Source organism: the organism of the source record quoted next, unplaced genomic scaffold (genome assembly GCF_019419815.1).
Source record: "Pyrus x bretschneideri cultivar Hongxiangsu unplaced genomic scaffold, Pyrus_bretschneideri_v1 Contig25, whole genome shotgun sequence".
NCBI lineage: Eukaryota > Viridiplantae > Streptophyta > Magnoliopsida > Rosales > Rosaceae > Pyrus > Pyrus x bretschneideri.
In genome coordinates this window covers 4387099-4401061 of record NW_025999557.1, presented here as the reverse complement: position 1 = coordinate 4401061, position 13963 = coordinate 4387099, and the positions used below count along the sequence as shown (strand labels likewise).

The 13963-nt window shown below is 36.5% G+C and overlaps 3 protein-coding genes across 3 annotated transcripts; 2 read left to right on the top strand and 1 right to left on the bottom strand.

Annotated features, from left to right (window-relative positions):
* Positions 1-841: 841 nt before the first annotated feature.
* Positions 842-6630, bottom strand: LOC125467821 (mRNA-capping enzyme-like). Its single transcript, XM_048587027.1, has 17 exons — positions 6470-6630; positions 6185-6293; positions 5933-6081; positions 5768-5851; positions 5623-5685; positions 5396-5527; positions 5116-5295; positions 4369-4488; positions 4185-4234; positions 3460-3622; positions 3218-3355; positions 2684-2806; positions 2490-2588; positions 2080-2169; positions 1846-1930; positions 1475-1605; positions 842-1377 (listed from the first exon to the last, which is right to left on the bottom strand). The coding sequence occupies exons 1-17, from the start codon at positions 6470-6472 to the stop codon at positions 1234-1236; spliced, it is 1863 nt and encodes a 620-aa protein (XP_048442984.1). The 5' UTR covers positions 6473-6630; the 3' UTR covers positions 842-1233.
* An 872-nt stretch (positions 6631-7502) lies between these two features.
* LOC103947571 (small nuclear ribonucleoprotein SmD1a) lies at positions 7503-9811 on the top strand. Its single transcript, XM_009358487.3, has 4 exons — positions 7503-7662; positions 7769-7845; positions 9179-9370; positions 9489-9811. The coding sequence occupies exons 1-4, from the start codon at positions 7649-7651 to the stop codon at positions 9548-9550; spliced, it is 345 nt and encodes a 114-aa protein (XP_009356762.1). The 5' UTR covers positions 7503-7648; the 3' UTR covers positions 9551-9811.
* Positions 9812-11088: 1277 nt separating this feature from the next.
* Positions 11089-11615, top strand: LOC103947576 (outer envelope membrane protein 7-like). Its single transcript, XM_009358491.3, has one exon. It carries the CDS (start codon positions 11116-11118, stop codon positions 11383-11385), a length of 270 nt encoding a protein of 89 aa, XP_009356766.2. The 5' UTR covers positions 11089-11115; the 3' UTR covers positions 11386-11615.
* The last annotated feature ends 2348 nt before the right edge of the window (positions 11616-13963 follow it).

The window sequence follows — 13963 nt, the reverse complement described above, 5'->3', positions numbered from 1 at the left end:
GTTTTATTTGTAATTTCATTTCTATGGTTTTCCTAGGTAGAGATCAAGAAGCAGGTGATAAAAAAAAAAAAAAAAAAAAAAAAAAACACTCAATACTGCTGCGGTGGTTCAAGAGGGAAAGTTTGCAGGTGAAAAAGGGCGAGGAAGAGAGAGGGCTGGTGGTGGTACTTGCTGTCGTTCTCTCTTTTTGACAGCTGAAGAGCTCAATATCAGATACTTACACGTATGCCCATTGGGCATTATCATCTTTCCACTGTAGAGGACATAAAAAAATAGAGGAGAGAAATATTAAAATTGGGGCAAAAAACGTAAAATTATGTTGCTTAGGATCTTTCTAGAAAGGAAAAGGTCTTGACTAGTTTGGAAAAAAAAAAAAAAATTCAAAAGTACTGCAACACTTGTCCATTTGTTTTACAAATTCTATTGGTGGTTGAGTTTCCGTCTATTCGAGTAAACGTAAAAAATATTATACCTGTTTAGTACTTATTTGAAAGTGTTTTTAAAATAGTTAAAAAATATTTTTTATAAAAATATAATTTGAAATCAATATTTAGTTAAAATGCACGCGAATCGTGAAAAAGCATTTGAAAACACTTCAAAGCACTTTTAATATTTTTGGAACGGGTAATGCTAGGAAGACTAAATTTGCAAATTAAATGATGTGTCACTAATAAGAAATAAGTACATTAATTAACACTTAAATAATAATCCAATTATTAACTTTTATGTCATTTAGTTTACAAAATTTTGTCTTCAAATGTAGGCTCCGTAACATTACCCTTTTGGAATACAAAAATATATTCTCTAAAAATATTTTAATCATTTTAAAAGCACTTCTAAATAAGTGGACAATTACTACAATATTATTGGTCCATTTTGGACAAAAATTAGGGTTGGCTAGTGAAAACCCAAGCCTTTTTGGAGACATTTGACCCCCAAAATAATGTCTATCGAATACGCCTAATAAACATTACACCCACTAATCAGAAACGAGTAATCAATAGAATAAAAATTGATTGATAAACACATTGCTAACGTACATTGTACACTATGGATCTATAACAACAAAAACTATGATGCTTTTGCTAATCATGATTACAAATTAATTATGTGATGGGATGGCAAAAACATAAATCACATGATCAGACGGTTGATGAAATTACGGTTCAACTGAATCTGCATTCCCCTTTCTTGTGACTTTTGTTTGGTGGTATGTTTATTTGGCACCCCAAATCACCGGCGCCGGGAAGACGATGTGTGCTCGTGCGCCTTAATGTCGTTGCGTATTCGGTCAGCGTACATGGGTAGCCGGACAATCTCCTCAATCTCCTTCAACAGCACTTCCTCCGTAATATTATCGTTTATGCTTCGCATTACCTGTTTGGGATGAGAACACAGTTTCACCAGTCCTATACAAAAACTGATTTCAAGAGAAAAAAGAACAAAACAAAACGTAGCAACAGGATATTAGTACCTTCTTATAGGTATTGAACTCATTCGGGGTTGATTTGTCCGGCCTAGTCCGCATACACACCCACACATTTCGCTCGGCATCCCACGCACACTCTACAATCTTCCCCGAACAAAAAGCAGGGTCCAATTCATCTGCAAGTTGAATTTGGAACACCAAGGTATTAGATCCAAGCTAATCTGACAACTAGAGAGCTACTGAAGTGTGGAATTATGATTGTCGAGAATGCAGAATCCTGCAGTTCACTACAAACCACCCGACATTTGGAGCTGGAACTAAAACGTCATCCATCGCGCATGTCTAATCTTTACAATTACGTTCAACAAAACCGGATGGTAAATATAGAAGAAATAGAGAAGTGTGAAAATTTCGACCTTTAAAAACAACCCTATAACCTCCCATTAGCTTCTTCTTTCCGCGCTCATTCAGAAAAAGTAGCTCACGGCCATCAACTCCTAACTGTCAACACAGAACTCATTTTAGCTTATTGTCTGCAAGTTCATACAGATGAGAGTGAAAGAGAAAACCGTAACCCGCAAGGCTGCAACTGAGAAACTAAATTAAAATAAGACAAGGCGCAGTTTGAAAGAAAAAAGTCATCGTATAACCTCAAAGAGAAAATCAACTGAATTCATTTCAGGAAACTTCCACTTCAAAAGACCTTCATGCGTTCGGGGTACATATGCATCGTCCCAGCCCTGAAAAAGACGGATCATCAACAAATTGTTCTCTAGAATCTAGTGATATCTCATCATAGGAGAATCAATTTTTGAATTGAAACACTTATGACGTAAAGCAGAACGAACAAATTACTTCACAGGAGCACAAATCAGCACAGCTAGTCCCAAACAGTAACCAAAGGGTTATTGTAAGAAAACAAAACAGGCAATTCAGCATCAAACACAAGTCTGCTTTTCTAAATTTACCAAATTACTCGTTTCCTTTGTTCCTCATCCACATATAATCACATAACTTCTTTTTATAACACGACATAACCACAAAATCACCCCTCAATCACCTGGAATATCAGACCGTCTGATGCATGTGAAAGGCCAGGAATGAATTTCCTCAAAAGCTTGGTAACCGTAGACAGCAACCAAAAACCCTTCCTCCTCACCTGATGAACATCTATAACAAAGTAAATCACCAATCTTAACAGAATATGCACAATTAAAAACGTCTGGTGTAATCTCTAATTGTTAGTATACATACACTGAACAGTTCAAAGTCATATCTGTAATAAGGCTCTACACTCTTGGAAAGAGTATCACGTTCCATATTTCGAGGCTCGATCACTTCTTTTTCAAGCATCTTCCACCGTTCATGGAATTGCAGCTGGACCATTTTTGGTTACAAACTTATCAGTATATTGAAGTATCCTTATAATGAAATTCATTAAAAAAGAAAATCTTAACTTAAAGCAGACACATTTTGTAACAAACCAAAAAATTTACGTAAAGCCTAATGGGATTGGAAAATAAACAGAAAAGGGGAGTTCAATGCAGCATAAACAATCTAAACGAAAAAAAGTGGGAGGGAGCCCTTTCAAGACAGATTCCTACAGGATTATCATATATCTAACCTCTACAAGAGAGACTTGGTTGATTGGAAAATAGACAGAAAAGGGGAGTTCAATGCAGGAGACTCCCGGAAATGCAGGGAGTAGAAAATAAACAATCCAAACGAAAAGAAGTGGGAAGGGGGCCCTTTCAAGACGGACTTCCACAGCATTATCATATATCTAACCTCTACAAGAGAGACTTGGTTGATTGCAATGACGTCATAAATGAGGTATCTTCGGTCTTGCTTTTGAGTGTTTGGGTCAGTGTCAATTATCATCTCTCCATCAAGTAAAGTGAAGTTGTGGGTCTTCTCAGGTATAACCTTATGAAGAACAATTACAAAAATGGTAGGGAGTCAATTGCAGATAACTTCAAATGATACTAGACGTGTTCCATGATGTATCAAAACTGCAAGCACATACACACCTTATTTGAGAATTTGCAGGGGAACCGCATCTGGACCCGTCGGAAAAAAAATTTCCTATCAATCAAATAACAGCCGTCCCATGTAATTAGCATCATATAACGTGTTCCATCGGCTTTCCACGTGGCATAGTAATAGCGCTGTCGTAATAGTTGTTGGTTGTCCCTACAGAGTACAAAGTGATATTAAAACCTTGGAAATGGAGGCAAGATCAACGTAAAGTACTGAATTTAGTGTTGAATGAACCATAAAACAAGTAGGTTTAAAATGATACCGTGCCTTTAATACTTAACGCAATTAGTCTCCAGCCTGAACCAACTAAAAAGTAAAATCTGGAAACCCATATCGCGCAGATATTATTCACTACAAAACCATAACACATTCTATACCTGTTTAATCTATAGACTGCATTGCAAACAGGTTAGCAAAGTTAGGTGCCGAAAAATTAGTAGAACTGAATTTATAAGCAAAACGGAAATTAGCCAAGAAAATCAGCTGTCCATTAATAAGAACATATTTTTAATGATAACTTCATTCGCCTAAAATTGGTACTGAACTTCCTAATTACAAACTGAAAATATCCACGTTAATACATAACCTTCATCCGTCCAGTTAAATTACGTACTGAAATGAAAATACCACCTTCAGTTTATAATGCTAAAAGCAAAAGAGTCAAAACCACTAGAAGTACAGAACTATCATTGATACAGCTATTGTTGGAACAAACCTGTTGAGCGAAACAGGATGCGACCCAGGAAATTGTAAATTTCCTTTACCCTGAAAACACAGCCAGAAATAAATTCATCAGAATATAATAACAGCAACATCATGAAGAAGGTGAAGCAATAAAATGTTCATGTTTCATCTTAATATACAAATCATAACACAAGGAACTAGACTTGAGTACCTACCCTTTTCTCCATCTTGAGTAAATCATAAACAGCTTCTTGCATCGATTTTTGCTGGTTATAAGGTATTCGTTCACCCAAAACATCATCAATCGTCATTGCTTCATTTCTTGCATGATACCCCTAATACATTCAAAAAATAAAAAAAAATAAACAAAAGGAAAAATCCACTTTCAGTCACAATCAGCAAAAGTGGCAGGTGCAATTTGTTTTCCGAGCAAAGAACTTAGAAGTGTTTAACTGCAACTGGTTCTTTAAGGGTACCATTATTGGCACTCCAAAAATCTCATTGTGCACTCCTCATAAGTGTATTTTTCTTTCTAAATATAGATAGATTGGACTGCCAATAGCAGCACCGATGTTTCACTTCATTACTAACAAAACCACTCAGAAGAATCATAAACAACTAAAAAGACAGCCAACAACAACGTAATGCTTCCAGTTCCTGACAATTAAGTGTGTGCATTAAACCATAAAAAATCTACGTAGGCTTCCCTTCTAATTACATTATCCTAAAGTATTTAGAAAAAGGAAAAATCATTGCCAAATTTATTTGTCATGTATCACTACAATTCCCTAAGCTTAAGCCATTTTGCATTACCAAGCAAATGCAGTCTCAATTCACGCAGACACATACACAACTACTAGTGTATTATTATTGCCTGTACCGCAGTTTGAATTTCATCATCAAAAAATATCACAACCGCGGTTTCTAACAAATAATCTGCATATAAGTTAAACAATACATACATTGTCCTGATGCATCACAGCTTCTGCTTTTTCATCAAGATGGGAAACTCTCTTCCACTCAGGAGTTTGAGGGCAAACAACTGATTCCGGCTTTCTTTCTTGATAAAACTTGTACAGTTCATCAATATAGTCCTGTTTGTATATCCCTGGAGGACGTGCCCTGGCAAATGTATCTATTGCCTGCAGAATTGTCAGTCCAGAAAGATGTAATGAAAATTTCTTGAATCATAGCATACATTCAATCAGAACAAAAGTAACTACCACACAACCAAGTACTTACCTGGGTAACTGAAATTGATTCGTTGCGTACAAGAAAATGAACAATCATGAAACCTGTGCGGTTATGCCCATGCGTACAGTGAACAAGTATATACCTCATTGGGTCTGTTCTATGGGAGAAAAATTGTGATACCTATGCGAACAAAAAAATCACAAAATCAGACATATTCCTTCTTGACTTTCAATTGGGGGTCCCATGAAATCGTAAAACTAGTGCAGGCAGCTCACCTCATAAAGAAATTTATCTACAGCTGCATTATCGGGTGCGGAATCCCTTCCTCTGCATTGTATCTGGCGCAAACAAATTTGAGGACATAAGTAAAGAAGTAAACTTACCTCACTAACTAGGACCAGAAAACACAAATACACTTGCCTTAACATGCTGAATGCCTTCTTTTGTCCAATCCGAAAGGGGATAGTAACGAGTAGTGTTCGTTAAATCAATCACTAAACCGAGCTGGAAACGTAAAAATCAATCAGCATAACAACTTCGTACAAGATAAAGTACAGTACTTTACGAAAAAAGGAATATAATTACTTCTCTTCCTAGCAGTCTTTGCTGATGAATGACTTGCTTTGGAGTGTATGTTTCACCAGCAATATGGTCATTGAAAGACTCACCAAGAGGTACTTTTGATGGAATTATACAGCTTATTTCTCCACCATTTGCAGGGCAACCAACCCAACCTACACCGCGACCAAAAACCCAATTAACTACTAATACCACATGATTAATCCATGATAACCAATCACAGTAATCCAATCACTAGTCAGTTTTAGCATTGCCTACCTTCAGGGAGCATGTGTTGATCAAAAGCTTGATGATGATTTCTGTTCTGAAACCCAGAATCCTGATATCGGTTTTTTCTCTTGAATCCCAAATTTCTTTCTTCTCCATCCTAATTAAAAATCAAGCACAACCCAACAAATGAACCAATTAACAAATCGAAATGATGTGATTACACAATTAAATCCCAATTTTCGTTTTTTGTATTCAATTTTTTCCCCACTTTTTGAGATTGGGATTTTGAAGATAGAGCATAATTAAAGAGTGATGTTGATCTGTGTGTGTTACCATTTGACTAGGGTTTCTTCAATCTGCTGAATCGATGGGACTCAGACAGTAATCAGGGTTTTGGGTTTGGATGGATCAGACTGACTTGAGAGAGAAGTTGAGAGAGATGGAAACAGGAGAGAGAGAAAACGGTTACAATGAAACGATGCGTTTATAAAGCTTGAGGAACCGCCACTACTTTGCACCAATTTGTGTTCATACTTCTGGTTTTTTTTGGAAGACCACACTACTTTAATGATTTAAAAAATAAAAAATCATCGATCGAGAAGTAAAACATTGATAAGATAATTAACATACTCTACTACTAGTGAAATGGATAGATGGCCTCACGAATTATCTATGTAACGTGACGTATGATAAAAAATACGTATGAATAAGAGTGACGTATTATTCACGTCACGTCACATAGATGACTCGTTAGACCATCCATCCATTTCGCTAATAGTAGAGTATGTTAATTAATGTTTTACTTCTAGTACAACATTGATCAATTTTTTAGATTGAGTTGCCAAAATGATTAGTTAAATCAATTTCATTTGTACCAGAAGTAAAACATTGATAAGATAATTAACATACTCTACTACTAGTAAAATGGATAGATGGCCTCATGAATCATTTATGTGACATGACGTGAATAATACGTCACTCTTATTCATGTACAGTTTTTATCATAAATAGTGTCTAAAATTGACTTAACTCATCATTTTGACAACTCAATCTCAAAATCAATCAATGATGTCCCATAAAAGAGTGAAAGTGTATTTGCACCAAATTTAAAGAATATTAAAAAAAATACTTACATGCATTTAATACAATCATATCTTAATAATAATTTCATTAAATACATGTATATTCACATGAATTATATATAAACGAGAAAAAAAAAAAACAATTTTTGAGTTATTCATGTTTTGGGCTTGAATTTCATGAGTCAACTTAACAATAATGGGTCCACATAAGCCCATCTTGCTGGCCGGTCCAGTAGTTAGACGGTATCTTACAAAGCACACCGTATCGTGTGCAGTAAAACTTAGAAGACCTTTGCCCCGATTTCGAGCCCTAAAGTTAAATCTTCCTGTGCGGCACACATACAGATCCCCGTCTCACTCTCCCGCTTCGTTTGTTTGGTTGAAGAAGCTTCGAAGCCCTAGCTGTCATTTCTCTCTCTCTCTCGCCACAATGAAGCTCGTCAGGTTCGTCTTCCTCCTAAAACCCTAATTCCTCTTCTTCCTCAGTTAACTGCGCAGTTTATTTTGTACTGATATGCCTTTTTTTTTTTTTTTGGGGAAAATTTGCCAGGTTTTTGATGAAGTTGAACAACGAGACAGTGTCGATCGAGCTCAAAAACGGCACCGTTGTGAACGGAACCATCACGGGTACTTCTCGTTTCCTCGCTGTACTCTCTTTCTTTCTAGTTTGTTGAATTAGGTGAGGTTTTTGGATAATAGGGTTTTTGTTTGGTTTGGATTTTGATTTTCTTGTTTGTAGAAGAAGTGGGTCTTGTTTAGGTTTAATTTCTGTTTCGTATCAGTTATACTGCGCACGAAGACTTCGATTTTTATAGTGAAATATGGAATGCATAATTTTTTTATTTATTTTTCTCCTTGTGGAGCATCTCCAGTGAACCAAGCGGGGAGCTTTGTTCCCTCTGGAGATTTCTAGAAATATGGTTTTGCTCATCCGGTGCTACCATTTCGTATAAATGGACCATGTGGAAGCATTGCTCAAACATTGAGTCGGTGCGAGTTTAAAGTATACCAGGGATGCAATTAAGTCTAATTTTGTTGAGTTGGTAATGTCTTATTCAGTAATTGTAGTTTTTCTGCTTGCCTAAATTACTCGGTAGAGTTTGAGACTACTTGAATGATTTTCTTACTTGGTATTATGAAGTAGTTGTAGCACACAAAATTGACAGGTTTCCACAATTGATTATAATTTATTATAGTATATATGTTCATTTTCTGGGCATCTATATCATTGTGATTTCTGATGGATAGAATTCCTGGGGAATTCTTATCCTTTATGCTGAGAACAAACATATGTCAAAATCTGTTGTGTACTACAACAAGCTTCTATTTTCCTTTTAAAGTTGCTGGCTCAGAGAGTCCGGAGACTCAAGGCTTAGAAGTGTGCTCAGCATTGGATTCCTGAGAGTTGGGATGTAGTTTTGCTTTATCTCTAAACTATGGATGCCATTTTCAGCATGTAATCTGCACGAGCACCCATGATTACTTCCGTTTATTGCATGATAATCAATTCCTTATCTCAGCAGAAGCTTCAGAATATCCGCACAACATTTGAGTTTAAAATGTGGACTGGCAAGAATATGCTTTTAAGTTTGATGCTCACGTTACAGACACTGAAAGCTTATTATGGCTTTTCAAACATTAGACAATGTTTGTAATGAAAAGTATGACCATTTCTTTACATGCGTAGTATAAATACATTGGCGAAACAGCTCTGGTTGTGTTATTAGTCACCAAAGGAGATCACTGTGTAGTGAATAATATCATCCAGTAAAGGTTGAAGAAGCTTCAGCTTTCTGCAACTGGACTGCCTTGTAGAGATAAATTTAGAGTTTTTAACTTAAACTTCGTAAATAGATTGTAATCTTGATTTGGATGCACACTTCCACATGGGTTGTTTTCAACTACTTAACAGGGACGAAAAAGTAGCTATTCTGATTGGTAACTTTGCTTATTGTTACAGGTGTGGATATCAGTATGAATACTCATTTGAAGACGGTGAAACTTACACTCAAGGGGAAGAACCCAGTGACTCTGGATCATCTCAGCGTGAGGGGTAACAACATTCGATACTATATCCTTCCTGACAGCCTGAATCTCGAGACTTTGCTGGTTGAAGAGACACCTAGGGTCAAGCCCAAGAAGCCAACTGCAGGTACTGCAAACTTTTGTTTGTCATAAAAACTTTCGAAATGTATTCATTCCTCTGCTATCACGCTTGAACTTGCCATTAATCATGTAAATATATTTCCTCTGTTTATTTTCAATTACAGGGAGGCCTATGGGACGGGGACGTGGCCGTGGACGTGGTCGCGGACGTGGCCGTGGGCGTTAATTTTTGTGGCACCTGGTTATGTAGACACAACCTCTGTAGGAAGGAACTTGTCATTGTGATCTTGTTGCGGTACGGTACTTTAATTTGTTGTCTATGCCGAGTGAATTCTTTAAGTTTTGTTAAGAAGCTGATCAAATATGCTTTTGACATCTCATATCTAGTTCTTCATTTTCAATTTGGGTGTCGACTGTCGAGGCATTGTGTGAAGTTGATGAATGTTTACTGAGATTTGATAGTATATGAATATAAAATGTTGGCTTAGCTGCTGTTTTTGCTTGGGTTAAAATTCGTAACGAATCCTGATAGTGTAAAAACTACTGTTAATTTTGTTATGATTGGGTTCGACTGTAGAATCTCGGATGACCGACGAAGTGTCTTTAACTACTTGAGTTACAAGTTCTTAAGTGGACTACTCAAAAGCCATTTGTAGCCTGAAAATAGTTGGCTGTTTATACGCAATTACTCGGGAGTATGTTTGGAAGTACATTTAAAACAATTAAACGTATTTTTAGATCGCCAGAAGTGGTTTTTGCCATGTGTGACAAAAAGTTATAATCCTAAAACACTTCTTTGAGTAAGCACTTAATTAAGTATTTGCCCAGTGATCACTTGCTTTTTTATGCAAAATTTCAAAGTGTTTCTAATAGAAGCGCTTTTCCTGATAGTGATTCTGAGCATAAGTATATTTTCAAGAAGCAATTCCAAAATGAACCGAAAGTGTTTTACAAAATGGCTAGTAGTGTTCTCTAGATTTGGCTTTTCTTTATAAATACTAGCATATGGGTACACACAAAGTGTGAAATTTTTTTATTTTTTGTTTTTGAAATAGAAGGAGAGAGGAAGAGAGTGATACATAATGTGAGAGAGAGAAGTTTTTATTTTTTATTTTTATTTTTTATAATTAGAGATATGCTAGGATTACATGTCGGTGAGGTTTTGAAGAAAAAAACAGTAAAATTTGGTTGTGTGAAATTACATTTCTGCCCCATATTTCTTATTCTTGTTGTGTTTTAATTAGAGGGTTAAACTGGTAATTTTATAAGATTTTGATTAATAATGAGTGTTTTATTAATTAGTAGAGATATAAGCAATTTGTTAGTGACTAAACCTAATAGTTCCTCCCTAGTTCAAGCACTAAGTAAGCAAGCTCCCTCTCCTTGTAGTCGACCAAGTAAACTACCTTCTTGTTCAGGTATGTTTTCGACTGTTTTTATAGAAGTGTTTTTTGAAGCGTGTGCTTCTGTGTTAAACTCTCCTGATTCTGACAATTTGGTCAAACGCATTTAGAAGCACCTAAAAATTAGAAAGCACTTTTACTCCATAAGCAATCCAAACAAGCCCTTAATAAATAAAGGAGTAACTCGACATCGTATTCCTATCCTGGTTTACTGATCCACTTGTCACCAAACACGGGGCCTTAACCCCAAAATCCAAACAAACCGTGTATGTGTATAAAATATATATATATCAATATTCCGAGGCACCTGCAACGAGACCCGAGAGATCAACGCCACAAATATTTCAAATTCGTCAAACTTTTTCAACAGAAGAAAAAGAAACCGGGGATGGGAAAAGCGTCGGGAGCGAAGCAAGCGGCGCTGGTGTTCGGAGCCCTAGCCGTCGGGTGGCTGGCCATAGAGCTCGCCTTCAAGCCCTTCCTCGACAAAGCCCGCTCCGCCATGAACAAGTCCGACCCGGCCCGCGATCCCGACGAAGACGATGCCGTCAAGGCTGCCGAGGCCACCGTTAATACTGCCCAGGCCACCGTTGAAGCTGCCCAGGCCACCGTTAAAGCTGCAGAGATCGCCGTCGACGAAGCCTCTGCACCTCTGTAAGGTAGCAGACTCGAACACTACTACTACTAGTGCAGTCTACACCGAATCGATAGGCAATAACGATGGGGGTTTTGGAATATTACGATCTGGGATTAATCAAATTTTAAGAGCTTTGTTACTATTTACTGTGTGAATTCGAAAATTGTTGGAATTTTAGAATCGAGGGAATTACTGGCTTTTGAATTTTTCTTTCTGTTTAATCACTATTAATTAATGCTTGTTAATTATAATTAGATTCTAAATTTTAGATTTTAGGGTTTTGGATTTGGTTGCTGTAATTGCAATTTTTACTGAACAAGGAGTCGAGGGCGACTTTTCGTGGAAGAGAAGTAGATTGTTCTAGAAACCCATGGTTTTACAGAAATCCCTGGGTTGTTTCGACTCAGTTGACTTGGGTGTATTTTTGGGCCCTCTGTGATGATGGGTTTGTTGTACTGAGGCCCACGTCTCGTCACACTATCCCTAAAGCCCATAAGAACCTGGAGCCTGCCGCTTATGTTTTGTGCGAGTTGGGAAGGGGACTCGAACACGGACATTTCCTTACGTTTTTTAGGTCATTTCGAATCAAATGGGTTATGTTTAGTCTTTTTTTAAATTATAATTTTGCAAGAAATTATTTTTTTTAATAAACAGTATGGGATCATATTTATATATCATCTTCAATCGAATGAACAAAACATAATCCTTTAATAATTTATTAGTTTTAAATTTATTCTTTAAATTGATTAATTAATTTAATTAAACTACGAATAATTATTCGGAGCTGAGAAGGGGGGTTAATTGCGCCACAGTCCCAAGTACATGACAAAAACTTATGCTTGCTCTGCTCCCCAGAACACTCTAAAACAAATAAATATAACATAAATGTAAATTAAAGTACCAATTGGTACCAACCCTGGACGTTGGATCTGTCCAATTCCTTGTAGCTGCAGCTGTTGGGGCCCATAAAATGGGTTGGATACCAGGCCAACTTTGGCCAACCCGATAGCCCTTAGGCAAAGTTTTAGCCTGGTGGGTTTCATTAATTTTTGGCCCAGCCTTCGGTTTTGTTCAACTCAAGCTATATTTTGGCCTTATAGCCCTTTAGCCTTCTCCATTGGAGATGACTTTAGTCACTTGGGTTATAAGTTAGTTCAACAAATCCAATTATTTTCACGACATTTGCTTTCACTATTTAGGTGTTGAAATTTATTGTCTTAAAGTTATGTTTGAGTTACTAAATTTATCGTAGATAAGAAATTGATCGGAAAAATTGGCTTTGGCCCAAACTTATGATCTAATTCCTATTTGACAATTCAACTTCTGAGCCCTCTAATCTTTTAAAACGTGTCAATTCCTCTTCTCCCTTCCTCCTCGCACCGAGTGTTAAAGTGGTTGAATTTTCAGTCGTTTCTATTGGCAATGTCATTCGAAACAACGAGAATAACCCTTATTTTCAGGATAGTTAGACAAATTAGACGATAAGGACAAATCGACACGTTTTGAAAGATTATGGAGCTCGTGACAAAATTGAAAGTCCAAAGGTAAATATGAAGAAATCAAGTGGGAATTGATAACTAACTTAAGAGCATGTTTACTTACTTGAAATGAGTTCATGCATGGAATAAACTACTATGACGATTTGATACCGGATTATATAGATATAGGATAATTGATATTAACGTGAGTCATGCTACATGTGATAGTAAACGCATGATATCTTAGGTGAAGAATCTTATATAGGAGAGCCGCATAATTAGGTTTATAGCTATGTTGGCACGAGTGGGGTCGGATTTACTTAAGAGCAAGAGGGGGTTAGTGTTTTTGCAAAAGTGAGTTAGGGCAAGGAAGAGACGCACTGAAATTTCTTTTCTATGTCAGGAATGAGATGTGAGGATATGATGAGATGAGAGAAAATTGATTAATTTGGTTTGTACATATGAAACGAAGATTTAGAGATGTTCCGGTTTGAAAATTTGATTATGTGACAGAGATTAGGGCAAAAGAGAGGGAAATTTTTTTTTAAAAAAAAATATGAAATACTGAGAACTAATGAAAGATTTGGCGCAAAATTGAGTCCAATGGTGTTATTTAATTCATACCACTATTTTCTGGCATAACTACATGAAAGTTTAATTTTGTAAGCCAATTACATGGAGCCACGCGAAGGCTGAAAGGGACCATAACAATCTCTACGCTAAACCCTCGAAACGGAAAACGTAATAATCCGTTATTATATGTCCTTCGTGCAATCTGAGCTTAATTAGGGCATTTTCAAGCAAATAAAGATCGATGTCAATATACCAACTGATGATGTTTGGTACATTAAATTTCTTTTAAATAAAGATAAAATGACAAAATTTGAGGGTATTTTTGTTATTTTGATTCTTAATTAACAAATTTTTTTAAGGAACGACTAATATGATTGATAGTAGACAATCGCACAGTGAGTTCAACAGTAACCTTCCACCAAAAACATATGAAAATTGTTAACATGGAAAGTGACGCACAAACCTCTTCGATTTGATTAACAAGATACTAGCATATGGGCAAGGATGGATCCACATAGGGACCAGGGAGGTCCCAGGACCCGTTGGCA